General features: G+C 57.8%; 1 protein-coding gene across 8 annotated transcripts in view; it reads right to left on the bottom strand.

Moving 5' to 3' along the window:
• The window catches only part of POC1A (POC1 centriolar protein A), a 76,122-nt gene extending 48,537 nt beyond the window's left edge, over window positions 1-27,585 (bottom strand). Inside the window, exons 1-8 of one of the 8 annotated variants that reach the window (XM_051852358.2) lie at window positions 27,230-27,585; window positions 24,558-24,642; window positions 22,795-22,966; window positions 22,261-22,440; window positions 21,146-21,253; window positions 20,094-20,209; window positions 12,468-12,601; window positions 209-277 (exon numbers count right to left, since the gene is read on the bottom strand). In XM_051852358.2, the coding sequence (XP_051708318.2) occupies window positions 209-277; window positions 12,468-12,601; window positions 20,094-20,209; window positions 21,146-21,253; window positions 22,261-22,440; window positions 22,795-22,966; window positions 24,558-24,642; window positions 27,230-27,247 (882 nt within the window). In that variant the 5' untranslated portion in view covers window positions 27,248-27,585. Of the gene's footprint in view, window positions 1-208; window positions 278-12,467; window positions 12,602-20,093; window positions 20,210-21,145; window positions 21,254-22,260; window positions 22,441-22,794; window positions 22,967-24,557; window positions 24,796-27,229 lie in introns of all 8 variants that reach the window. The other 7 variants (XM_070050755.1, XM_051852362.2, XM_051852361.2 and 4 more) reach the window with 7 other exon arrangements.
• Between the last annotated feature and the right edge of the window lie 217 nt (window positions 27,586-27,802).

The raw sequence follows: 27,802 nt of genomic DNA, 5'->3' as shown, positions 1-27,802 counted from the left end.
ACATGGTCAGCACCTATAAGAAACCCACTCTGGGGCAATGAGGACTCTGGATCTGAGCACCCTCAACCCAAGCTCCATCAAGGCCTTCACGGTCACTGAAAGCCACCAAGCAAGATGGTGAGACATGGCCCATCCCCAGGATGGCCTCCAGCCTCCTGTCCACTTCTGAGCAGTATCAGCCCAGAGCCCTCGGCCATTTTTTACTTACTTGTTCATCAGAACCTCCAGAAGCAAAATACTCTCCTGTTCTTGAAAAGGCAACAGTGGTGACCGGACCCTGGCAGAGCAAACAAGAACAAGCACCAAAGGTTACTCTGGATTTTAAGTGCGTGGGAAGAGACCATTCCCAAATGACAGTAGCAGTGGGTAAAGGACAGAGGCCAACCGGCTGCAGGCCTCCCCGCCCCTAGCCAAGGAGCCTGTGTGTGCCACGTTCAAGCACCGCTGCTGAGCCCTCTGTTCCCGGGCACCACGACAGGATCAAGACCAGGCCATGGGAGCAAGGGCGGGCAGAGAGAGAGAACAGGGCAGCCCCTGCCGGCAGCCCTGCTGAGGTAGCATCAACGTCCTCACACCCTCAGTGAGAAGCTGGAGCCAGAGATGCACTGCGCAGTCACAGGCCACGGCAGTGGGACCAACACCCAGTCCCTCTGACCCAGGCCCCAGAGCCCTGCTGCTGACTAGAGAAGTGGAAGTCCCAAGCAGGAGCTAATGGCTTGAGAGACAGGGCATGGCTGGGGGGCCCAGGTACCAGGAGGCCAGGAGGGGTTATGGGAGGTGCCTGGGAGGCAGAGCAACGTCCCTCTAACACGCACATCACTTTCAGGCCTTGGGGGAGGACCAGCCTGTTCTGGCTGCCCAAGTGCAGAAGGCCTGCATGACCACCTGGAGCGGAACAAGGGCCCAAGCACCTGAGGGCCCTGAGCACGTCCAGGCTGGGGGGACAAGGCGCTTGATCTCCGGGTTCTTCCCCACACAGCTGAACTCCACTCCAGAAAGATGCAGAGCAGGAACCCATCTTAGCACAGCATCAGGACCTCCTCCTTGCCACAGACTGTGACTGCGGCCAGGCCCAGCTGAAGCAGACACCAGAGGTTCTCTCCTGTGGGAAGACAGCCTGGCCGCTCTCACCAAGGCCACCTTAGTTCCTCCAGGCCATCACAGGCAGTGGCGATCACCCCAGCTGTTCAAGAGCAACACAGCCACAGGCCAACCACGGATCCGAGGAGCACTCTGTGCCTGAGAAGGCCAGTCAGGGTTTTGGCCAGCCACGAGGCAAGACAGCTTCTGCCACCAGGAGAAGACAGGCAGGCTGACAGGAGCCACTCAGGTAGGTCAGGTGACAAGGTGCCCACATTTTGAGACTCCACCCACGGTTCCCCCTCTCAGAGGTGTCAGTGAGAAAGTGAATTCCAACACCAGCTAGCCCCTGGGGCTGGCCCTGAGCACTTCACCCACACTGACCCACTTAATCTGCATTTAGTCCTCCTCAGGGAGAGGTGGCCCAGGGAGGGGAACAGGTCTGAGAGGACACAAAGGCAAAACCTCCAGACTGTGCCTGCTTGTCACCTGCCTTCTCCACGCGGGGGGAGCCACAAGGGCCTGGGCAGGCCCCATCTCCAGGAGCCCTGGGAACTCTAGGCTACCACCATCCACCAGGATCAAGTAGATCCACTTTCCTAAAGGGAACAATGCCCAATAACATCACTGAGTGTGAAGTGCCAGGTGTCAGACACGGCAGGCTGCGTGGCCCCACTTGCTGAACACTGGCTGCACGTGCAGTGGCTGAGCAGAGCAGGGTGGTAGGGCAGGTGGCACTCAGATACCCTTCTAAGTGGACAGTCTGCGAAGGGTTAAAACAGGGCTTAAGGGAGGGGTGCAATTTTAGCTACTTTTACTTAATTCTAGGAATCTGTCATTTTCTATATTCACTATACAGTTAGTATATGGCACTCCCACAATAAAACAGTTTTAAAAAAGCTAAGTTATTTTCACTTTGAGGAAAAACTAGAGAACAGAGAAAAGGGAAGGATTGCAGTACATGGAATGTCAAAAACAATGCGCCCCTTGGGGCCAGTATTGTGGCCCAGCACATTAAGCCACTGCCTGCAACACCAGCATCCCATACGGACACCAGCTCAAGTTCCAGCTACTCCATTTCCAATCCAGCTCCCTGCTAATGGCCTTGAAAAAGCAGCGGAAGATGGCCCAAGTGTTTGAGTCCCTGCCACCCAAGTGGGAGACCTGGATAAAGTTCCTAGCTCCTGGCTCTGCCTAGCCCAGCCCTAGCTACTGTGGGCATCTGGGGAATGAACCAGCATAAATGCGAAGACCAATCTCTATCTGCCTTTCAAATAAAATGAAAACAAAAAGTTTTTAGGCCGGTGCCGTGGCTCACTTGGCTAATCCTCCGCTGCAGCGCCAGCACCCTGGGTTCTAGTCCCGGTTGGGGCGCCGGATTCTGTCCCGGTTGCTCCTCTTCCAGTCCAGCTCTCTGTTGTGTCCCGGGAAGGCAGTGGAGGATGGCCCAAGTGCTTGGGCCCTGCACCCGCATAGGAAGACCAGAAGGAAGCACCTGGCTCCTGGCTTCGGATTGGCGCAGTATGCCAGCTGTAGCAACCATTTGGGGGGTGAACCAACGGAAAAGGAAGACCTTTCTGGCTCTCTCTCTTTCACTGTCTAACTCTGCCTGTCAAAAAAAAAAAAAAAAAAGTTTTTAAAAGATTCATTTAAGCCTACAAATTTTCCTCCGATGACCACTTTAGGTGGATCCCACAAGTTCCCAGTATGCAACATCTGCACTGTCATTCACTTCTGAATGTTTAGTTTCCACTGCAATTTCTTCTTTAGCCCATTAGTTAATGGGAAGTATATTAGAATGTTTCCAATCATGGAGGCATGGGAAAGCTCTTTTTTAAGTATAATTTTTATGAATTTTATTTGAGAGGCAGAAAGACCTCTCCTCTGCTGGTTCATGCGCCCCCACAGTCCGGGTCCCTATCCAGGTCTCCCACATGGCTGGCAGGATCCAAGCACTTGAGACGTTATCTGCCTGCATCCCAGGGTGTGCATCAGCAGAAAGCTGGAGTTGAAAGTGGAGTCAGGACTGGGTTCAGAACCCAGGTACTCTGACATGGAATGTGGGCCTCTCAAGAGGCGTGTTAACTGCTGCACCAAATGCCTTCTCCAAGGTCTCATCATTGTCAGCAATCAGATGGGACGCATGTTCTATCCTCATGGTGACTTAGTCTTCTGATTAATCTCTGCCAAGCTACTGCTTCCCACAGGCCAGGCCCGCCCTGGATACATCCACGGTGACTCTAGAGCGTGACTCGCGGCAGCACTCCTGGCTGGGCCGGCAGCAGCATGGATTCCAACAGCTCAGATGGCCAGAGGTGCCTGCCTGCCAGCAGCCCTGGTCGCTGTCTGCCTCCAGGCCAGGCCAAGTGGTATGCCTGCTTCATGGACTCAGCTAGGACCTCCTTCTCCCCTGACAGGTCAGCTGGAGTCTTGTGAGAGGATCCTACTCAACCAACCATGAACCCTGGCCACAGCCTCTCCTCGCACCCTGCTCTCCCTTGAGTTTGGCTGGACCACACCCATTCCTTTCACCATACAATGCCTCTCCCCTGCCAAATGCCAGATCCAAGAGACCCCCACTGTCCAGTTTCTTCATATAGCAACACATTCATGGAAAAACTGGGGGGAGAAAAGCAAAACAAAGGGGTGCACGGTGGTTAGATTAGATTAGCGCCAGGGGTCGCTCACTCCCCTGTCCCCAGCAGCTTCTCCATACCTCTCCACACTCCTTACCTCCTGCCTGACTCACCAAGACCCCTGCAAGCCTGGCCCCTGGCGGTTATGCCCACAACATTATCCTGGTACAGGCCTGCCAGGCATCCAACATACGAACTTCCAAGAGCGGTGGAACGTTTTTCATCAGTCTCATATACACTGTCTGCTGGTGAACAAACTTGACTGTCAGGCCATGCCCCAGGAGTCAGAGGCAAAAGCAGTGTGGCTGTCAAACAGGGACAGACCAAGGAGATCTGAGACACAGCTGGCGTGGGTGCCCTGGCCTCTGACCCCTGTGCCCAGGCAGAGAAACTGCAACCCACGGGACTCTCTTCCACAACCTCCTCCACACCTGGGAGACTCCCGCACGTGCTCACCAACACCTGCTGTGACTGGGCCCTTGTGTCCAATGGCAGTCCATGGCGCCACCACGACCCAGCGGACAAGGAGCAGCCTATGAGCAGGAGCTGTTGCCTGGGTCCTTCTGGACCATGGCCGAAGACACCTCTGAGGACACCTCTGCTGTGGGATGCGGCAGGGGCCACTGGGGTCACTCAGAGCAGAGTTCCCCCAGCTTTCGCAGGAGGTACCCAATCATCCATACATAATCCTGCTATGATCCAGGTTTATCAACATATCCATCCAAAAAGAAAGGACCGGCCAGGGCGGCAGAGTACCTGAAGAAACCAGGGAGGTGAGGTACAGGTGACAGCGTCCTACCCCGCAGCAGCCCACACATTAGGCCACTGTTGCACTGCTGCCTCCCTCCCTCCAGGACGAGTGCCTCTGTTGCCACTTCCCTACCTCCAGCCTAGGGCCTGGCATGCAAACACGTGTGAGCACTGCACTCTAAGCCTGTACGTTCTTGCCACCTTGTGCAGGTCTGGATCTGTGTCCAGGGCTGCTCACCCGCACTGTGGGCCAGCTGGGGCACGCGGAACCACGTGCAGCTCAGTCACTCTACTGTGACACGCACCCCAACTGCGCAGCCACAAACACCAGATTTAACTCCCCACCCACAGCCCGCCCACCACCCTCTCCCAAATAGCTCTAGGGGATTTCAGCCAAGAGAGCATGGCTCAAGATTCTGTTTCAGAAACTACAGAAAAGTAAACCTGCATTTCCAGCACATTGTCCCCACTTCTGCCACCAAGAACTGTGGGGGCCTCCCTTGGGGCACAGGGCCTCACATGACAACTGTGGCGGTAGGAAGGCGCTTTCCTCTCCCTGCCATGTGCCGTCTGCAAAACAAGGGGGTGTGACGGGACAGTGAGGCTCCTCTGCAGCTCTGACACCAGCAGGAGGCAGGGACTCCCTTCCTCCTTCTTCATTGTCACCATCATGGAAGACGCCCCGAGCCTCACACTTGGCACTGGCAGCCCCGCCAGCCAGGGCCACCACGCAGGTTTCCTGAGGCCCTGGGTCTGCCGTCTAGGAGCTGGGCCCTCGGAAGGATGACAGGATGGACAGGGTTAGCAAAGAGCACTGCAAATGACCTGCAGACCAAAGCACTTGGCAAGGCAAGTCCACTAAGGGCAGCTGACGGGGACAAATGCTGTTGGGTCAGGGGAGAGGCCTCAACCCACCCACCTCAGGCTGGCTTCAGGAGCTACATGACAAGAGAAGCCAAAACAAGGTGTTCTGGGACAGTCGACAACAGTCCCAGGCAAAATAAAAAGCCAGAGGAACCACTGAGACTCCGTGAGAGCACAAGAAGAGGGGAAGTGGGGAGAGGCTGACAGTCACGTTCCTGCCCATCAGTGGGGTCACTAAGTCATCTGACACCATGGACTTCTCTTTCTAACAGTGACTGCCCACCCTCTCCACCAGCTTGGCGCCAGGGCCACGCCCACAGCAAGAACCTATAACAGCCTTTTAACGTGCTCTCGCTTAACACAGCCTGGGCTCACTTCCCCAGAGCCATGGTGGAGACGGACTACCGTCTGGGAGGAGCCACTATGGCTGTGTCCCGGGCATTGGACGTGGCCTCCTCTCCTGAGGCAGAGAAGGAGATGTTGGCCTCACAGGTGAGGAAGGGAGCTCAGCCTTGCCCTACATCACACAGAGAGAGGCAGAGCTGGAATGATCTTAGCCCAGGGCCCAGGACCTTTCCTCCTGTAGATCAGCTGTCTGGGCTGAATAAGAAGGGAGAGCACCCATAGTTTTCCAAAACCGGAAACAAGTAGGTGTTGACTGTTTGTTCCCTGAAACACTGGGGTTTCCCTTATAAAGGTGAACATTACTGTTTGGCACACAAGGCCTTGTGAACTCTGCCCACCCAAACATATTCCAGCACCTGGGCATTCCTGGGCTGAAGGCCGAGGAAGGGGGACAGTGTGCCACATCTGGGCCAGCTGAACAGCCCCAGCTGTCCACTCTCCACCCAGGATGAGCAGATTCAGGTCAGAGAGGGCAGGCCACCTACCTCTCAGCCCAACAGGCTCCTTGCTCCACCTGTCCTGCCCTCACTGCCCTGGCAAAGGAGTCCGTGTCTGCTCAGGGGTGCACTGGGAAATCTGCAGCCAGCCCATGGCACCAGCCACGGCAGAGCCTGCCTAGCTCTCTGGGCCACCCCCAAATCACTCAGCAACATATACCCCACAGAAGCTTCCGAGGAGCCACGTGGACCCCAGCTGCAGCCCAGACCTGTCCCCAGAGTATGGCACCCACAGCGCTGAACCCCCCAGTCCTCTCCTGAAGGCTGACCTAACCACTGACGGGCACACAGAGGAGACTGTCAGCCTCTCTCCCTGTTTCCCCTCTTGTAACTCAAAGTCCCAAAACCAGGACTGCAGGAGTGAAGCTCAGCAGTCTTCAGGCCTCCGGCAAACTCGGAACCATGACCCCTGCTGTGGTCTGAATGGTTTTGTCTCCTCCAAAGTTCATGCCAAAATTGAATCCCCAATACGACAGTCTTGGGAGCTGCGGCCTCTGGGAGGGGACTGCGTCGGGAGGGCCCTGTCCTCCTGAACCGGGGTGAGCTGCGGCCTCTGGGAAGGGACTGCGTCCGGAGAGCCCTGTCCTCCTGAACGGGATGAGCTGCGGCCTCCGGGAGGGGACTGCGTCCGGAGGGCCCTGTCCTCCTGAACCGGGATGAGCTGCGGCCTCCGGGAGGGGACTGCGTCCGGAGGGCCCTGTCCTCCTGAACCGGGATGAGCTGCGGCCTCCGGGAGGGGACTGCGTCCGGAGGGCCCTGTCCTCCTGAACCGGGATGAGCTGCGGCCTCCGGGAGGGGACTGCGTCCGGAGGGCCCTGTCCTCCTGAACCGGGATGAGCTGCGGCCTCCGGGAGGGGACTGCGTCCGGAGGGCCCTGTCCTCCTGAACGGGATGAGGGGCCCTCATACAAGGGCTGCACGGAGAGTCTGGTGCCCTTTTCTGCAGGACCGCCTGGGACACAGCACCAAGGCACCGTCCTGGAAGCAGACAGCAGCCCTCACCAGATGTCTGTGCCTTGATCTTGGATTTCCCAGCCTCCAGAACTGAAAGAAAATCTCTGGGGGCTGGTGCTGGGGCACAGCAGGTAAAGCTACCGCCTACAGTGCCGGCATCCCATATCAGCGCTGGTTCAAGTCTCAGCTGCTCCACTTCCTATCCAGCTCCCTGCTATGGCCTGGGAAAACAGCAGAGGATGGCCCAAGTCCTTGGGTCCCTGCACCCATGTGGGAGACTCAAAAAAGCTCCTGGCTCCTGGCTGCGGATTGGCGCAGCTCCGGCCGTTGCAGCCAACTGGGGAGTGAACCAGCGGATGGAAGACTCTCTTTGCCTCTCCTTCTCTCTCTGTGTAACTCTGACTTTCAAATAAATAAATCTTAAAAAAAAATAAATAAAACAAAGAAAGAAAGAAAGAAAAAAAAAGAAAGAAATCTCTGTTCTTTACAAATGACTCGTTCTCAGGTATTTAGTTACCTCAGCATGAAATGGACTAAGACAACCCTCCTGCCCCATTGAATGAGCCTGTCAAAACACTGGGAAGTGTGGCCAATACACCACAGAATCACCAGTTGCTCATGTGGTCCTATTCCTTGGCTGGGGCACTGCCCTAAGGCCAGCATCCAGGTCTGGCCCAAGAGACCGAGAGGCTGTGCAGGGTGATCCTGATCATAGCCTGGCACTCGGCAAGTCCCTCTGTCCTGACACTTCCTGTGTCTTGGGAGACAACTGAAAGGCACATCAGGGTGACTATGGCCTCGAACCAGACAGCACTGCCGCCCTGACCCTCCTTTTTCCCCCTGAGCCTCCCCCGTATTTCCCCTGAGGGGCTCACTCAGCCCTGCCCACATCAAGGACAGAGGCACTTCCCCTGGCCCAAGCGCCCCAGTCTCCCAGGCAAGGGCTCTTCTGGCTTCTTCCCCAGCTTACGCTGTCCACTACTCAAAGGTATATAAAAAGCACAAGGAGGTTGCTGCCCCACCGGCCAAACAGCTTGGTGGTGCTACCTCGGCAGCTCTCGTGGGACAGTGCCCGGAGACGACTACAAGGATGTCTTCTAAGTTCAAGGTGTCATGAGGTTCCCTCCTGTGGACCAGAAGAGTGTCATGCAGCAGCAAGGCTCCGTGGGACACAGGTGACCAAGAGGCCTGCTGGCATCGTACCCAGACCAGTGATCTAAAAACAAGAAGGAAATCACAACTTGGATTTGAAAAGCCCTGTGTGGCACATGAGTGTGGTGGAAACTACACAGACGTAGCCACTTGTCCCAGCTCTGCCCTCAAAGAGGCAAGAGGCCATGGCTGCTCTCTTGGTTTCACTACCTGGAATCTACGTGCTTCTAATGTGCCATCTTCCCTCTCTGTGGGACAGAATTCCCCGGGGCTGGGACCCACACAAGGGGCACTGGGGCTGCTCAGTTCACCATCGAGGAAGTGGCGGGCAGCCGCTGTGCTCAGTCAGGCACATGGGCACCAGCCCCCCCTACAGCACTGCCTCCTAGGACAGGATGCGAAAGCTCAAGTCACAAAGGCTGCACACCTTCCTGCAAGGACAAGCAGGGCATGGACCCTACAAGCAGGGAGCCCGCAAGGACTATACACTGCCATAGAGCATCTGGGTGCAGCTCTGGCCGCCAACGGGGGAAGGGTCAGTCCCTTGTGACACAGCCCCAGCCAGGACCTCTCCTGGGGCTCAGCAGAGGCATGGTATGCCCCCAATGAGTCAGCATGGTTATAAAAGAACTCTTCTTGGAGCTGAGCCAAACATGCCCGAGAGTATCTCGCAAACTCTCATGAGCCACAGGTACAGCCCAGGCCCATCCTCTTAGATGGGACCTATCCTCTTAGAAAGGGACAAGCAGGCCTGCTCCTGACCATGGGGGCTCTACAGGCACTAGGTGTTCGGTCTGGCTGGCAGGCTCTATATTTTAAACAGCTGCCCACAGTGACGCTGCTCACCTGCACTGACCTCCCTTAGGAGCCAACATCAGCTGACTCGGAATCACCCAAACCCAGCGACACAGCCAGGAGGACAAGCTGGGCCTTGCATGGGGAAAGCTCCTTCTCAAGCAGCCCTGTCCCCTAAGTGCTCCCACGTTCACACACCCACATCAGCCCCCCAAACTGGACTTTTCAATGATAAGTTACTTCCATCTCATTAATGAGTACCGTAAAAGAGGGGCCGGCATTGTGCAGCAGGTTGTGACACTGGCATGCCAGATGAGTGCCGGTTGAGGCCAAGCTGCTCCACTTCTGGCCCAGGTCCCTGTTAGTGTGCTTGGGACTGCAGAAAAAGCTCAAGTGCTTGGGACCCTGTACCCATGTGAGAGAGCCGAATAGAGTGTCTGGCTCCTAGCTTCTGCCTGGCCCAGCCTGGTTGTTGCGGCCTTTTAGGGAGTCAACTAGAGGACTGAAGATCATTCTCTCGGGGACCGGTACTGTGGCGTAGTAAACTAAGCTTCTGCTCACGGCGCCGGCATGCCATATGGGTGCCAGTTCGTGTCCCGGCTACTCCTCTTCTGACCCAGCTCTCTGCTAGTGGCCTGAGAAAGCAGTGGAAGATGGCCCAAGTGTTTGGGTACTTGTACCCACGTGGGAGACCCAGAAGAAGCTCCTGGCTTCGTATCTGCCCAGCTCCAGCAGTTGTGGCCATTTGGGGAGTGAAGCAGCATTTGGAAGACCTTTCTCTCTGTCTCTGCCTCTCTCTGTCTGTAACTTTCCCTCTCAAGTAAATAAAATCTTTAGAAATAAATAGATAAAAAAATAAGAATTTTAAAAGTTTTTTAGGCTAGCGCCGTGGCTCACTAGGCTAATCCTCCGCCTGTGGCACCGGCACCCCGGGTTCTAGTCCCAGTTGGGGCGCCGGATTCTGTCCCGGTTGCTCCTCTTCCAGTCCAGCTCTCTGCTGTGGCTGGGGAGTGCAGTGGAGGATGGCCCAGTGCTTGGGCCCTGCACCCGCATGGGAGACCAGAAAGAAGCACCTAGCTCCTGGCTTTGGATGGGCACAGCACGCCAGCCATAGTGGCCATTTAGGGAATGAACCAATGGAAGGAAGACCTTTCTCTCTGTCTCTCTCACTGTCTAACTGTGCCTGACAAAAAAAAAAAAAAAGTTTTTTAAAAAAATTCATTCTCTAATTCTGCCTTTCAAATAAATAAATCTTTTTTTTAAAGTAACCCCAAGAGAAAGCCCTTTCAAGGCAGCAGCCCCACACCATGGGAGGGGAAGGGAACTGGGCCTGTCTGACCACACTGGAGATCTTTCAACCATGGCCTCTAGAGAACCCAGCACCAGCTCCCCCGCCAGCTGGGAGCACACGGTAGTCTCACCCTGGGGCTTAAAGAAAACAAGGAGAGGACCAGCATCCTCTAGGAAGAGGCGAGGGACAGGGCAGTCAGTGCAGCCCCTGCCTGCAGAACCCTGAGCAAGTCAAGCCCAGGGGCTCCCACCCCCAGGTACCCCAGAATGAAGGGCCCCTTAAAACTATGGCAAACAAACCCTAAGTTTCTATATTTGATGGGGAGTTTGGGGGGTTGAGAACAGAAAATCCTTTGAGCCTCAAATCCTGACTCCCACCTTCTACACGCGAGCTGTACCCGGGAGAGGAAGGCAGGGCCTGCCCACTCTCACTCTACCGTCCAAGTGCCTCATACCTTGGGTCTCCTAACGTGTCTCACCCTGCCTTCAGCTCTGCTGCCTCCCCAGTCCTCTGCCTCCCAGACCAAGAACTCCTGGAGGTGGCATCAGTGCATCCATTTCCTATGCCTGGTGCCCAGATCAGATCAGTGAGCTGAGGGGCAATCGATGGACAGACAGAATGAGCAGAGGTCAGCTCGCTTCTTTCTTCTCTCTCCCTTTGGGTATCGTGAAGGAGTGACCCAGAAATTCCATGGAGCATACACGGCTCCCGCTCATGAACGCATCACTCCCCAGGGGGGGACGATGTCAGTAAGTTTGCCTCTGTGCACTGGATGCCATGCCAGGGCACTGGGAGCGACATTTGAGACGCCACACTCAGATGTTCTCAGGCTAAGAAGGGAGTCAGCTGTTGAAAGAACACTCACAGCAAGAGAAAAAGGCCTGGGTGACCACTTAACATGCTCTGTCTGTGCACTGCCTCTCAGGTTTGCTTTTTTCTCGTTGGGGCAGCAAGAGTGGTCACAGTATTCACGTGGTTTTGGAATGGCCTCCTGGTTATGATGAACTGGCTCCACGTGAATCGAAATAATTGCCACGCTCAAGGCCAACGGAGGAGGGCCCTACAGGCTGACACTAGGACCAGGAGTCACCCAGGCCCAGCAGACAGTACACCTGGCTGTGCCCAGCCTGCTGATCCTGAACATGGGCTATCTGACAGGGCAGATAAGGGTCACCCAAAGCTGAGCCAGCCATGAATGCAGAAGAAAAGGCCCATGTCCCACTCACCAACCATGGCCAAATGCCCCCCATGTGCCCTAACTCAGATGGCAGTGAGAGCCTGAACAACAGCTCAGAGAGCGCTTGGCCTGACACCCTACACCTGGCTGCAGGCCCGATACATGCACACCCCAGGGCCTCCCATAGCCCCCAAGGCCCAACCCTGCCCCCTGTTTAGCCTGCCTCCTCCTCAGAGATAGAGAAGGTAATAAACCTAAAATCTGCCCTACTTGTGCGTGGTGACAATGTCCCAACAGGAGACTCCAGGCCAGCTGCTAAAGAGAGCTGCCCACTGCCCAGCCTCCAGAGCTGGCCCACAGACACCTGCGTGATGGCCACTGCCCACCCAGGGAGTCCAGGGTACTTACTGGATGCTTTGACTCAATGCCAGGAACTCCCAAACAACTCATCTACAGGTTTCCTTTATCCCTGGCCTCTGCAAAACACCTGTGCTCTGTTTTTAAAGGCATCCATATCTGCCCATTCCCAAACCCCTAGGTAACTCACATGCATTCCATGGCTCTGCCAACCACGAGGATGGGGGAGGCCATTAGGGGAAAGATTCCATTCAGCCCCCCAGCACTGCCCCCACACCTCTAATTTCATGCCCATGTTCCCTCCTGGGAGCTTCAGTCCCAGGCCCAGTGAAATGCCCACAGCACAGGGAAAGGCCTCCATCCATCTCCCAGCTGGCAAGCCCACCTCTGCCTCTTGCTCCACTGCCTAGGCTGTGACAGAACCACAGTGAACTCTAAAAGAACTCCCCCTGGGGGAAGCCCAGCCCTGCACCCCAGTCCACGCTGCTCATGCCAGACGGTTGCCCTCACCTGGTGCCCGTGGAGTGTGTAGAGCAGCCGGCCCTCCATCAGGTCCAGGATCTTCAGGGTTGAGTCGCTGGAGGCTGTGATCAGGTAGTTTCCCGTGGGGTGGAAGGAGAGGGCGTTCACGGCCGCACTGTGCACTGAGAGAAGGACATCAGTCAGGCGCTGCCTGGGAGGCCCAGAGTGCACAGCCGAGGCCTGAGACAGGCAACTGGGGCCGAGGTTAGGCATAGGCCTGCGGGGCCGGGCCAGAGGGGGCATTGCACACAGAGTTGTGGGGGAGCCCCGCAGAATTTCTCAGAAGCGCATGACAAAAGGTGGGAGAAGGCTCATCCACAGCCAAGAGCAGGCAGAGAGCAATGTGCAAGTGAGAGCAATCGCGCCTTCCCTCTCCCTCTCCCACGACGCTGAGCAGTGGTGCTGGTGCAGGACAGAGAGCTCAACACAGCACTGTCTGTGCTGCACACTGTTACGTGAGGGAGATCCAGTGGAGAACTGAACCCTCACCATGCCCAGATGATGCCACTGCCCTGTGTAGGAGGCAGGCAAGCAGATGGTTTCAACAGTCTCAGGAAGCACTCAGGACCGGGTCCGATCGCAGCTTCCCCAGCCCACCCCTCCCTAGCCCAGTGCACTGGGCCCCAGGCTCTCCATGTGCAGGCCTGCCCCTGCAGGGAGGGGCGCCATGGGCATGCTGCCAGCTTATGCTCAAGAGGCCTCTGCACCACCTGAGCTGCGGACCCTGAGGCCCCCATGGATGTCCCTCACCTCAGTCCCCAGGTCCCACGCAACCCCAGGTCCTGTCACTTGACCTGCCCCATCCATGACTCTCCTTTTCCCAAGGCCCCAGTCCAAGCCCCACTATCTGCCCTGGCGTCCCTCGGCTTCAGGGCCCGGACACCCAGCCATGGAAACTTTATACCTCTGTTCCCAACGGGCCTGGGACACTCTGGCCTCCTCTTTCCATGACCTCAAGTCCACACTTGGAGCCACCTCCTCCAGGAAGCTTCTCCTGACCTCTTCACTGGGACTCGTGGTGCCCACTTCTGCTCACTGTTCACATTTATGTGCAGTGCCTCACCCATACCTGGGTCTCCCATGAGACCCCATGAGGCCGTGCTGAATCCCTGGCTCCTGGCTTAGCACCTGGCACCCAGTGAGAAAGCGGGTGATGGGCAGGTGCTTAGGCCACATGTCCTCAGCCCTGGGAGGGACACAGCCTCTCCTCAGGGCTGAGCACCTGTTCTTGTGGAGCTGGTGGAGCCAGGCCAGACCCAGGCAGTATCCATGGGGATGGAGAAACTCCAAGGCCAATACATGGACCAGCAGGACCGTGGACTCTCGGAGTTGCTACGGGGGCACCCTGGTGCCTTGTGCCATTGCCACAGGTGTGGGCGGGGGGAGAAGGGAACCCCAAGTGCCAGAGTCAACACGGACACAAACAGAAGGGCAGATTCAAAAACTGTCCCTCACCCTGGCACAGGGAGGACCCATCAACACAGCCACCAGGAGACAGCCCCAGCAGAGCCCACGGAGGGCACACGGGGCCCTTCCATGCCAGCTCAGCTGAAGTACTGGTGTGCTGCGGAGTGCAGAGACATGTTCCCAAGCACACTTAGGGGACTCAGCCAAGCTTTATATAACAACGATATTTATATCTGAACAACACCCTCCAGGTGCCAGCAACCCCAGCAGGCAGCCTGGAGGGGGCCGATGGGGTCTCTGCAGTCGGTCCTGGAGGTGGTGGAGTACAGAGGACCCGTGGCTGCTCTGGGACGAAGGCTGCCCCCACCCCCACCTGCCATGAAGCTGGCAGAGGAGCAGCCGGGGCAGGAGGGAGCACTCAGGAAGCACAGGGTGTCCCCACACTCAGGGTCACCAAGGGTGATGGGCACAGGGCCCAGCACCCCTCTACCTTTATCAAAATGAGAGGCAGAAAGAGCAGAGGAAAAAAGCCATAACCAACCCCAGCAGCAGCCAACGGGCACCACAAACAGCAGGACGGTCACCGCCCATGTGTGAAGACATACATGGTGCAGACCCAGAGAGCAACGCGGACAGAAGCTGCAGACTGAGAGCAGGGGTTACGGGGGAGGCCAGGATCAGGGGCTTCTCATCTCTACTCTGCAACCTTCTGGAGAAAAATTTTAGAACCCCTGGAATTCAGTCACCTCAAAGGCAGAGCTAAGGGATGGGTAAGATCAACTCTATTTCTCCCCTCCAAGTACGTTCTGCTCAGGGAGGCAGGAGGCCCGGCCTGGCTGGGTCCTGCAGGCACCTCAGGCTGGCGCCGACACGCACAGCCCGAGCAGAGACATGGTTGTGCCCCAGGCTCCTGGGCACCAGTGATGCTGGTCCACACCGGCCAGGAACGCAGGGGAAGGAGGCAGAATGACCTGTCTGGGCAGTCCTGCCATCCGGACCCCTCAACCCCACAGGCCAGCCTTGAGAGACAGCCCGCAGCACTGACCTCACCACACCGACAACGACTTAACGGGAGTGACCTCACCCCTGGCCCACGGGCCTCCCCGAGCTCCAGGGAAGGCACCCTCGTCCTGCCCTGCAGTCTGGCAGCCTGTGACCCGAGTCGAGGCTGGCAGAGGAGCACTGAGGCAGGAGGGTGAGCAGGAAAGGAGTGCACAAGCAGCCCAGGGAAGCCCCAGCTCCCGGCTGGGCCCATGGAGGGGAGGGTCTCCCCTAGAGGAAGCAACGGAAGTCCACTCCCCAAGGAATGTCAGCAATACCAAAGGCCTCCTGGGTGGGGTGGACACCTCAGAAGAGGCCCGGGCAGGCTTTGGAGCTGCCCTGGACACCAGGACCAACCTGCCTCGCCCACTTGCTCCCCTGCCTTGTGCATCAGCCACACCGCCTTCACTCTCCTGCCTCCCTGCCACTGAGGAAGGGGTGGGGAGGGGCCCTGCATGACAGTGCCCCCAGCACAGGCTGCCCCGGGGTGGGAGCCTCCTGTCTCGATGTTCTGCACAACGACTGTCCAACAGTGACCCACTCTTCCACAGGCCTTCCTGGTGGCTCCATGGCAGTAAGGACACAGAGGCTGTTCAAGTGGCAGCTGTGACCTCCTGGCTGTTACCTCCCAACCACTCCCAAAGAGAGAGAGCCCCACCTCTGAGTGAGAGACATCAGCATCAAACTTGCACAGCTCACCAGGAGTCCGAGGAAAGCAGCACAAGGCTGCCACAGCCCTGCCCCCAAACACCAGGAACACACAGGTCCCAGCGTGGGTGGCAGGTGGCCTAAGGAGAGTACCTGAGTACCAGCAATTCAAATGCCCACACTGCCTGCATAAAGAGGCCCTGGGCAAACCTGAGCCCCCTGCCCAGTGGGCTCCCAGCTGGCCAAGGGGCCCGGAGAAAGCCTAGGCGCTCAAGTAGGAGGTTATCTTCATGGGAAGACCAGGCCAGAGCTGAGCCCACACCCCACTCCCTGCTAGAAAGGGGTCAGCTCACCTCAAAGAGCCCAGGGGGGCTTCTCGTGGCACCACCGGTATTACAAGTGACACAGTGGCTGTAGGATCCATAGGCAAAGGCACTCTGTTCATGCTATGCAAACGTCCAATTCGGGATGATGGGGAAAGCCAAGTCAGGGGCTAGATCTGGGAGGATGGGACAATGCATCCAGAACAACCCTTTCAGTCTCCAAACACTGAAAAGATGCAGGCCCGCCCTGCTCCCTGCTAACCCCAAAAACCTGCATGCCCAGGTCTGCGTGGTACAGGAGTGCAGGGCATGCCAAGGACATGCAGACAGATGACTTGGGACTGCACAAGTCAGGCCCTGCTGCCAGCCAGCCAAGGATACAACCTCTCCCAGGGCCCTCAGGAGCCCAATGACTGGGGCTGCCCCAGTGCAAGGAACCCCACATGGGATGGTGGGCGGAACGCCAAGTGCAGGGACTCCGAGGTGGCGACCCAGCTGCGTAGCTCCCAGCTGTGGGCCTGTGGATCATGGAGAGTGGCCCTGCCTTGCTGCCTCAGGCCTGTCACGTGCCTACAGACAGGCACATTCTGGGTCCGGGGCGGGGGCTGCTGCTCAGATGTCTGAACAGTCGTAACGTGGGCTCACAGCATATGGAGCCTGGCCCAGCTCCATGCGGACCGGCGCCCCCAGCTCCACCAGCCCATCCACTCCTTGAGGAGCTGGGAAGTGAGAACTGCTCCCCACAGTGGCAGGCTGCAGCCAAGGCACTCTGTGCCCGAGAAGACTGCTGGCAGCCTGAGGCAAACAGGCCCAGCTGCCTGCTGGGGCCCAGAGTCCTAGGCAGGCCTCAGCCCCGACAGCCCACCCAGGGACAGGAAGCGGTCTCTAGCAAGTGCACCCATGGGGCAGCCTGTCTACAAATCCTCCCAGGAAAGCCCCCAGCCTTGGCCACCTGAAGGCCACTCACAGTGCCTGGTGCCTGCCCAGAGCCACCAGCAGAGACAGGAGGCATCAATGTGCCCCTACAAACTTTCCCTGGGTTTCTTAGAGGTCAGGGACAGAAAACAGACCAGGAGCTGCCTGAGGGCTGCAAGCGCTTCCCGGGGAATCAGCCTCAAAGGGATCCCATCGCACCCCTAGAGGGGGCCCCTCAGCAGAGGGGTTTAGCCATGGAGCTCTCTGGGAGCCTCTGGATGGAAGCAGACCCAGGTAGTTTCCTCCTCCAGCAAGAGGGAAAGAGGTGCAAGCCCTCTGCCCAGTGAGCTCAGAGCAGCCCAGCGCATGGAGCCCCGAGGGTGGGCCTGGGGGCCACGCGTGGGGTTTGCTCTCCTGAGAATAACCACCTTGTGCCAGGGCATGGCAATGAGCGCAGAGGGGACTGGTGTGTTTACAGGTGCTCCACGCCTCCGCTGCTGAGGGACGGGGGGTGGCCGGCCCACGAAGGGCTCTGGCCCAAGAGGTAAGGACAGCAGCAAGAGCAGGCTGAGCTTCTGGGCAGAGCCTGCCAGCAGCACACACCCAGTTCCACACAGGACTCGGCCCTGGCGCCCGTCTGAGTCCACCCACACCTCCCGGCCCTGCCCGGCCCTTTCCCTGCAGGAGCGCAGGGCCCTCTCCCTGGTACCCACCTTCTCCATGAGACAGGGCTCACCTCCACACCCCACCTCAGCCCTCAGCTCTGGGAGGTGGGCTCATACCCCTTCCTCTGGAGGCTTTGTGCCCCTGGTCCCCCTGTGCCTCCTCAGTAGCGGGGGCCCAGTCCTGCTCACAGCCCAGATGCTGGGGCCCCCTGGTCCCTCAGTCTCCACAAGGTCAGTGCCTGTCTCTACTCGGTCTGCACAATCCATCCCCTGGGTCTAAGCCCTCCCTACTCACACCGACATTGGGCACAGACAACGCACCTAACAGTCAATGGGGCACACCAGCCCTCACCCACGCAGGCTCTCAAGACTGCTATCCTCAATCTGTTTATTCCTCGGGTGATGGGCCCCGTCCCAGTGTTTCAGTCAAGCCACATCTTTGGGACCCTGAGCCACAGACAGGATTCAAGGCCCACCAACGGGAACCTGCTGCTATGAGCGGTGAGCAGCAGGGCGAGGCTCCTGGTCTATTAGCGATGGGCCCACACCCTCTCAGTCACACGGAGACCCTCTGCTCACAGTGTCAAGACTGACGTGGGACAGACCACACACCCCGCATCTCCCCACGCATTCTCCATCTCACAACCCCCACGAAGAAGCCCTATTACCATCCTCTTTACCGAAAGGACACAGGGCCTGCCCTCGTGACCGCTGCACTACCTCATCAACCCCCCCATCTCTGTCCAAGCCCTCCCCCAACCCCCCAGATCTTAATCAGGCCTGGCCCAGAGCAAAAGCAAAGCATCGAAGCAAGAAGTGGGAGAGAGAGCTGTGGCCTCCAAGTGGATGGCAGATCCCACTGCTGCTCTGTTCTAGAAGCCTCTGTCTGAAAGTGCATCAGTGACAAACCCCAGGGCTCCCTGTGCAGGAAATAACTGGTTCTAGTGGCCGGCTACTGCCATCTGGTGGCTTTTCACGGTACTCCAGGTTTAGACCAACCCCAACTGACAATAGGTTGAAAAGACACCACCACAAACATTGTGCCTTGGTCCCATTCTCTGCCAACACTCCCTCGTTTCTCTCTCTCTCTCTCTCTCTCTCTCTCTCTCTCTCTCTCTCTCTCTCTTTCTTTTTCTTTTTCTTTTCTTGTCTTTTTTAGATTTATTTATTTGAAAGCGTTACAGAAAGAGAGACAGACAGATCTTCCATCCACTTGTTCACTTCCCAAATGGCCACAACAGCCAGGATTGGGCCAGGCCAAAGCCAAGAGCTTCTTCTAGGTCTCCCATGTAGGTTCCAGGGGCCCAGGCACTTAGGCCATCTTCCGCTGCTTTTCTCAGGTGCATTAGCAGGGAGCTGGATCGCATGTGGAGCAGCTGGGATACAAACTGGTGCCCATATGGGACACAGGCATGGCAAACAGCAGCTGTACTTACTACAACACAACACCAGTCCCCACCCCTTCAGTTCTTGACATGCAACAATCATTAGCTACCAACAGCACCTGTGAGAAGGGCCCTCTCTGTCCCAGCATCACAGCCCGAGACTGCCAGAGCTGACTGCAGAGCCCCCTCCCCAGCCGTGTTGCTTTTCCAGACCTGCTCTGCCCCTTCCTGGGAGGTCCACTCACCCTGAGTGCCCCAACAAAGTGCCATCCTCAAACAGCTGAGAGCCAGCTTGCAAGGGTTTTTGGGGGGTGTCGGGGCAGCTCCAAGCCCCAAGCCTCGCACCTGTGTCCAGCTGTGTCCTTCTCGTGTAGATTGTGGACATGAGCCCTTGCACTTCAAATTCAGTCCAAGTCGATGCCGACAGTTCTTCAGACAACTCCAGCTCAGCTTCCCTCCTAGTTTTGGCCCTCCTGTGCCTCCTGCACAACTCCCAGTTCCTCCTGAGCCCATACCCAGAACTAAGGGCTCGCATGGCCCCGCCCAGTCATGTTGTTCTCAGACCTATTCCACTCCCCAGCACTTCAGCGAGTGCATCCTGTGTCATGTCTGCCCTCACCCTTGGAGTCTCACTGTCTTCATGTCAACTGCCCACTGCCCTGACTGTTAAGGACCAGCATTAGGTCAAGATGCACAGCTGCAGGTCTGGATCCTGCACTTGGCCCCTGGTTAAATGAACCCTCTATGTGGCCCATGTTATCTGAGCGGGACACCAAGGGGCCAGAGGTGGCCAAACTCCTCCCATCCTCGTTGACTTCTCCTGGCAGCTCTGCCCCCTTCACCACAGATCAAGGCTTGTCATCTTGGCCCTGGAAGGCAAGGCCCCGTCACAGGGAGAGGCAAGTGACATGGAGAGCCCCTGAGCAGTGGCCTTCAAGGGAGCCCTGGCCAGAGACCCACTGAGGACTCCCCGTGTGGCCCTGCGTGTATGTGACTGTGCCACCTCACAGATGGCCACTAAAGGGCTTGGTGAAGCCAGGGAGCAGCATGCTTCCTCCTGGCCAAGGTTCCAAGCCAGGACAGCCTGGGAAGATCCCGCAGACCCGGGACGCCTCCCCGCCCAAGGCCACCCTCAGGAGCGTGTGAAGCAGTGCAGCAATGAACCCAGCGCCAGCACCAGCACGGTCCCTCCTTGGCTTCTCATGGGCCCAGGAGCCGATTCGGACTCACACTGATAATGCTGCAACAGCCGGTGAGTCCGCACGTCCCACACCTTCACTGTGTTGTCCATGCCGGCCGCAGCAATGCAGGTACCACTGGGGTGGAAGTCCACGTAGGTGATGAAGCTGGAAAGACAGGGACCACTGTGCACCACGGGAGGCCTGCCTGGTCCTGGGATGGACCCCAAGTGTCCAGAACACCCCACCCCTGCATGTCTGCTCATGCTGCTCTCTGAGCACAGAACGTCCCCTCCCAGCCCTGCTCTTCACTTGGTCAAGGGGAAACAAGCCCTGTGAGAGCAGACGCCCAGTCAGCTGAGGTGGCCCAGCAGGAAGCGAGCCCCACCAGCAGGAACCAAGCACCACCACCCGTTTTTAAACCCAAGTAGAGAAAGCTGTCTTCAGACCCCAGGCTAGCCAGGCTGTGCCGGGGTTTTTCAGAGCTGAAGCTGGTACCCTTGCCAGGGCTGGCTGCAGGGCAGGTCCTGCCAGCTGAAGTTCAGATGAGACAGTCCAGCAGGGCACAGGGCTGCTGGCCCACCTGGCTCAAGGAGACAGGCCTCAGGCCTCCAATGCACACCTAAGTGATACTCAGGCTAGTACCAGGCATGCACTCAGGAGGAGCCCTCGCCTGTGGCTCCCAGCCTAAGGAGGGAGGGATCCATTGAGAGTCCTGGAACAGGCGAGGCCCTCCTCCAGCGCAGCTTCTCCCTCACTGGATGAGGCCTTCACTCCTAAAGCCACCACCACAGCTAACATATCTAAGGAGCTTCAAAACGCACCTGGGGGACCCAGGTCAATGGCTCACAGACACACGGTACAATTCGGAGAACTAGGAAGTGAAGAAGCGCGGGGCTTGAGGCTGAGCATCCCCCCCCCCCTTGTGGGATGGAGTCGGGGCCGAACTGCCCACCCACATAAAGATGCAGAGGTACACAACAGAGAGCTGCAGAGGGAAGCCCGCTGGGCCTCAGGGCACTGGCCCTGAGGGTCACCGGGCTCCCCGTGCCGGGCCTGTGCTCTGTGCTGGGGCAGCTGCAGGAGGCTGGAACTGGGACTCACCCGCCGTGCTCACAGTAGGAGTGGACACACTCCCGGCTGCTTCTGTCCCACAGCTTGACAGTCTTGTCATCACTGGCAGACACGATGAGCCGCCCATCAGGGGAGAACCTGAGCCAGACAGAGCACAAGTCACACTGCCAGTTAACAGACGTCCTGGGCACCACACGCCATCTTCCACAGCCGTCCTTCACTGCACACCTGCTACAGGGCCCAGGAACTGCCTGGGGTTACGTGCCCTGCTTGGACCCCGAGTGTGTCTGCACAAGGAGCTTCCACGCTGTGAGACAGACACTAAGAGCGCCTATCTCCCAGCAAGCGCAGAGTGGCACGACGTATACACAGCTCCAGCACTGGTGCCCATGGCGCTATGATCGTGTGACCATGGGGAAAAGTCCCCTTGAGTGTCATTAGTTTGCTCCCAGGTCCTGCAGGAGAGCCAAAACACCATCTGCCACCAAACAGGCATAGAGGTTCCAGGGACCAAAGGCCCAGGGACTGCCAGTTTGCTGGCCTGGCCCCTCTGTTCGCAGCACTCTGATCATGAGACCTCAGGGTAAAGGAATGGAGGTGCCCTAGAGAACAAGTCACTTAGAGGCCCCCAGAACATGGCCCGGCAGTCCCGAGCTGACCCCCGGGGACTTCCAGGCAGCCTCTGGCCACACCCAAACCCTTCTTCTGGAGCACAGGATGGGACACGTGAGCAGGCTCTGCTGGAAAGAACCGAACAGGCCAGAGGTGTCCAAAAGGCCCCGGGCCGCCTGTCCCAGCCACGCAGCACCCACTCCCACTCCAAGTGGAGGGCCAGCGGCCACGCCATGCCCCTTCAAAGCCGAGACTGCAACCGGCTGCTCTGGAGCCAAATTCAATGCTGGGAAGAGCAGCCCAAGGGAAAGCAGGCGAGCCTGCCCGGTGCTGTCGCACGTCAGCTCAGTGAAGTCTCAACACACAGGCAGCAGGAACCAGGACCGGCTCCATCTTCGCAGACGAGGAAATCGGACTCAGGAACACTAAGAGCGGCTATATAACTTGCTGAGAGGCCACAGCTGGCACTCAGCGGCCCCCCGGCGCCCCACACCCAGGTCTCCCCAAAGGTCTCCAGGCAGGGCCAGGCTCACCTGGCACAGCGGACCCAGTTGATGTGCTGGCTCAGGGAGAACAGAAACCTCTGGCGGTGAGTTGACCACACCTTGACAGTCTTGTCATCAGAGGCCGTCACGAGGGACTGGCCGTCACTGCAGAAGTGGACGCTCCTCACAGTGGCCGTGTGGGCACGGAACACAGTCGACTCACCTTTGCTGTGAGGAGAGGCAGCCGGGTCAGGAACCCCTGCTGGGAACGAGCAGGTCCCTCGAAGCTCTGCCTACCCTCAGGCAGCCACCCAGAGCCAGCCCAGGCCTCCACAGGAGCCACCCAGAGCCCCCCCAGCCCACCCGCGTGCAAGCAAGAATGGCTGAGGGCCTCCCAGGGGGCTCTCTCCTGACCCTGGCGGGGGACCCCAGCTGAAGCCCCAGCCCCTGATGACACCTCCTTGGAACCAGGATAGATGTCCCAGTGGGACCAGTCCAGAGCCAGGACAGAGGACCTGGGTGCAGGCAGCTCTGGCACCAGGATCACAGACTCCAGCGAGCCCCTCAAAGGCTGTAACTCACACGTTGGGTACCCAGATGCGGACGGTCTTGTCACGGGAGCCTGAAGCAAGCAGGTGTCCCGAGGGGGAGAAGTTCACACAGGTGACGGCGTCCTTGTGGCCAGCGAAGCGGTAGGCCCGTGACTGGGGCTTCATGTGCCAGACCATGAGGCACGAGTCCATGGAGCCACTGGCTGAGGAGAGCGGGGGATGCTTTGACCTTTGGCTCCGAGCCAGGACGCTGGGGTTGCAGGGGGAGCAGCAGGTCCAGCTCCACCTTGCTCAGAGCCCACAAACAGGGCAGCCCACCCTTGCAGGGACAGCCACGGGGAGCTGGAGAGCCCGCGGCTGCAGTTCTCCAAGCAGCAGGCCCACACAGGACCCAGACCTAAAGGGGCCTTTCACGTGCCAGTCAGGGTTGCAACCCAGGGCTCCGAAAACCTCCTCCCCATGGGGGCTGAGGTGACCCCCGGACATACCACAAGGGTACTAGAGAGCAGGTCCCCCCGACACTGGAGAGCCAGGCCACCCAATAGGTCTTTGAGCATGCAGAGGGCCCAAAGGAGGTCCTCAAAACAAATGGTAAAGGACTTCCGCTGCCCTAACCTGCAGCCTATGATGAGGCCAGCCATCTGGCAGGGGCCTTGATGACAGGACGAAGGGCTGAGCCTCCAGTATGGGAACAGGAAAGCTGCGGCACAAAGCAGTGCATGGACTCCCAGGCGACCAGGCAAGGTGGCACTGAGCAGGAGCACGGGGCCCAGTTCAGGTCTACAACAAGGTGTGCTGCGTCACTGGGGGCAGCTCAAGGAAGGATGGGCGTTAGGCCCAGCAAGTGGAGCCACCACCTGAGACACCCACAATCCCACACCCAAGTGCCATGAGTTCCAGTTCCTTCATTTCCAATCTGGCTTCCTGCAAATGCATCCCGGAAGGCAACAGAAGATGGCTCAAGTGCTAGGGGCCCTGCCACCATGTGGGAGACCTGGATGGAGTCCTGGGCTCTTGGCTTCAGCCTGGCCCAGTCCCTGCTATTGTGGGCATTTAATAAGTAAACCAGCGGAAGTAAACCAAAAGACAGATAGTGCTCTCTCTGTTGCTCTGCCTTTCAAGTAGATTAAAACCAATCAAACAATAAATAATTTAAAAAAAAAAAGACTTGGGGGCTGGCATTCTGACACAACAGCTAAAGCCGCCATCTGTGAGCCAGCATCCATTCGTGTGCCAGTTTGAGTCCCGGCTGCTCTACTTCCAATTCAGCTCCCTGCTAATGTGCCTAGGAAAGCAGCAGAAGATGGCCCAAGTACTTGGGCCCCTGCAGCCATGCGGGAGACCAGAAGAAGCTCCTGGCTCCTGGCTTCAGCCTGGCCAAGAGCTGGCTGTTGCAGCCATTTGGGAAGTGAACCAGCGGATAAAAGATCTCTCTCTGTCTCTCTCTCCCTCTCTAATTCTGCCTTTAAAATAAATTTTAACATCTTAAAAAAACAAAAACCTCAAGGGAAAGGGGTCGCTGCTCAGGGCCCACTCCACAGGACAGACTCAAGAGGTGGCTGAGGCAGGCAGGCAGCAAAGGCTGGTGAGCGTGGCAAGCCCCTAACCTCACACTCCGGTGCACATGGAGGCCAGCACCCAGAGAGCCGGCAGGCGGAAGCACAGTGCAGGTATACACAAAGCACCCGCACCTTGGCCACGCTCTGCTCCCCGCACACCACGTTTCCCAGGTAGGAGCTCGGCCTGCACAGCTCGGAGCCTGGCTCCTGTCTGGGGTGAGATGCCTCCTCTTACCCAGTTGCTTCGTGTTGAGACTGAAGTCCACACAGGTAACTGCATCTCGGTGGCCCTTAAAATGCCTCTCCAGCGAGGGGTCCTCCTGGGGGAGAGCCAGGGTCTGTGTGAGAAGCCTAGGTGAGGAAGGGGCTTCCCTGGGGCCAAGACTCTTCCACAATAGTCAGGAGGGGTTAAAATGCTCAAGGTGTGACCTTGCAGACAGCTAAAAACCTTTAGAGTAACCAGTTCAGCAAGGCTGTAGGATACAAAATTAATACAGAAAAACCAACTGTATTTCTTTACATACACTAGCAATGAGTAATCCAAAAAATAAAACAATACCATCACGATACAAGAAAAACATTCAGCAGTAATTTAACAAGAAAAAGCACAAGCTTCATACAGTGAAAACTATAAAACATGGCCGAGGGGCCAGCACTGTGCTGCAAGAGATTAAGCTGTGGCCTACAGCACCGACAACCCATGTGGGCCCGGTTCCAGTCCTGGCGGCTCCACTTCTGACCCAGCTCTCTGCTAATGCGCCTGGGAGGGCAGAAGATGGCCAAAATAGTTAGGTCTCTATCACCCTCATGGGAGACTGGGATGGAGTTCCAGGCTCCTGGCTTTGGCCTGGACCAATCCCAGCCACTGTGGACATTTGGGGAGTGAACCACAGGATGGAAGATCTCTGTCACTCTGCCTGTCACATAAATACATAAATCAATCTTTAAGATCTTTTCACACACACACACACAAAAACCTATACACAAATGTTCACAGCAGCATCATTCATAGTAGCCCAGGTGCCCATCAGCAGGCGACTGAACCAATCAAACGTGGGACGGGATGGAATATCGCTCAGTCTCCAACAAGAGCCAGGCCCTGAGTGGGGCTCCGCCGTGTGAGCCTGAAAACACACCACTGAGTGAAAGGCACCAGACGCTAAGGCCCTGCTTCCACTCCATCTGTCGCAGCGGAATCTTCAGAGACAGAAAGGAGACTAGCGGTGGTCAGGAGCTGCGGAGAAGGGCTCGCGGGAAGGAAAGTGACGGCTGCGGAGCTCGGGGCTTCAGCAGCACACAGCGAGGACGGCGGGACGACACCGTGCGTGTACTCAAGCACGGCCTTGTATACTTTCAAGCCTGAGTTTTACGGCACATGGGTAGTAACTCAAGAAAGTCATTTTTTAAAAAAAGCCTAGAGGGGCCACACTGAGGTATAGTGGACCAAGCCTCCGCTTACAGCGCTGGCATCCCAAATGGGCGCCAGTTCGAGTCCTGGCTGTTCCTCTTCCAATCAGCTCCCTGCTTATGGCCTGGGAAAAGAGCAGAAGATGGCCCAACTGCTTGGGCCCCTGCATCCACGCGGGAGACCAGGAAAGCTCCTGGCTCCTGACTTTGAATCAGCACAGCTTCGGACATTGTAGCTGTCTGAGGAATGAATCAGAGGATGGAAGATCTCTCTCTCCGTCTCTCCCTCTCAAACAAATAACTAAATCTTTAAAAGAAAAAAAGAACGTTTAAAGACAGAAAATGAGCCTTTTAGCACCTCCCACCCCAAGAATTGGATCTTACACACTTGCACCTACTTGGACCAGCCAGGAAGCTCGAAGGTCAGTCCTGGACAGGCTGGGGGTGGTGGCACAATCTACCCACCATCAGAGAAATAAATAGGGCCTTGGGGGGACAACGGAGAGGCTATTCCAGGGACACTGCCAGCCAGCAGCGGCTTGTGTCTCAGCACCTGAAGGGTCAGACGTGCCCCCAGCCCAAGCATGAGAAACCTCTAAGAAGCACCTGGGGCGGTCCAGGGAGCCCAGCGGAAGACTCCTCTTGGGAAACAAAGTCCCTGACACAGAGCAAAGCCACCACGGCTCCACAGGGCTGAAGCACAAAGGCCCCAGGAGCCCTGTGCCCAGCCCCGCCCCCTGAAACACCTGGCATGAGTACCCTTTCAACAGCAGGGGGAGTGGCAGCGGGGGAAGGGCCTCCAACAACCACAGCGGCTCCATTCCGCCTCCTGCCCTCCCAGCGCCTCTCAGAACACGGGTAAGAGAGCTCACCCCTGGGCTCACAGGCAGAGCCAAGTTCATCGGCCCGTCAAGTCTCCCTCTGCAGCTGCCTGCCCGCCAGGCCTCCTCTCCCCCAAGGTGGTTTATATATGAGGTCGACGTAGTGAGAGCATCCGATTAGAGGTCAACCGGTCTGGATCCTACTCTGGGCCCTCTACCAAGTCCTTGGACGCCTAAAGGAGCTACAGGCTACTACCCAGCCAGAGGACAGGCCCATCTCAAGAACTCTCTCAGCAAGACCGGCTCTGGAGAGCTCCTCTATGGCCAAGGTCATATTGCAGGCCTGGGCCGTCCCACGCACCCCAAGGGCCAGCTGTCCACACCCGCGGAGGTGGAGAGCACCTTCAACAACACTCCATCCAGCCGCCCGGCTCCGGATCACACCGGAGTCGAGCCTCGCGAAGATGCAGACCCTGGAGGCAGGGATTCTGTTCGCTCCAGCAGCCCGGCACAGGGTCCCCGGTAGTGCCCACCCAGCGCCCCCGTAGAGACGGTAAACAGACTAGAGAAGATCGACTCGGAACCCGGTCCCCCTCTCGCAGTCGTCTCTCCCGCAGGCCAGGCTCCCAACAGCCTGGAGTGGAGACGAAGGACCGGGCGGTCGCTAGAGGGGACTCACCAGGCTGGGCGCGGCCATGGCAGGGCTGGCGCGGCCACCGGCGCCGGAGAAGCCGGAGGCGGAGTGAAGGCCGTTGCGGCCGGTTCAGTTTCCGCGCCCCCAACCGCCGCCAATAGCAACGCCGGGCGCGTCGCAGCGCCCCACCCACCGCAATTAAAGGGGAAGCTCCTCAGCTTCTTGGCCCCTGACGCAACTAGAACTGTAAAGCTGGAACCACGGCCTCGGAAACCAGGCCAGGAAACCCCCGGACGCTGCCAGCAAATGCCTCTGCCCGCCGCCACTCATTCCTCCTGAAAAGTTAAAAAGCCCAGGACGAGGGCTCTCCCCACCGGCCTGGCGCCCGGATGACGTAAGGGAGCGCAGTCTTCTGGGAAATGTAGTTCCAAAGCCGCGCCGCGCCCTCGTGTGTGGAGGAAGGTGGAAACACATTTCCCAAGATGCCGTGGGGGCGAGCGGGGTTTACTACTCAGAGCGCGGGCCGAAGGATCCCGGAAGTGGATGACTGGTGTGGGCCTGTGTCTGTGTGGCTTTAAAGCGCTTCTTGCCTCGCGGCCGGGTTTTCACGCGAGAAAT

The sequence above is a fragment of the Oryctolagus cuniculus genome, chromosome 10 (assembly GCF_964237555.1).
Source record: "Oryctolagus cuniculus chromosome 10, mOryCun1.1, whole genome shotgun sequence".
NCBI classification, from domain to species: Eukaryota; Metazoa; Chordata; class Mammalia; order Lagomorpha; family Leporidae; genus Oryctolagus; species Oryctolagus cuniculus.
The sequence above is the reverse complement of the archived record's forward strand: the minus strand, read 5'-3'. Positions and strand labels throughout refer to the sequence as shown.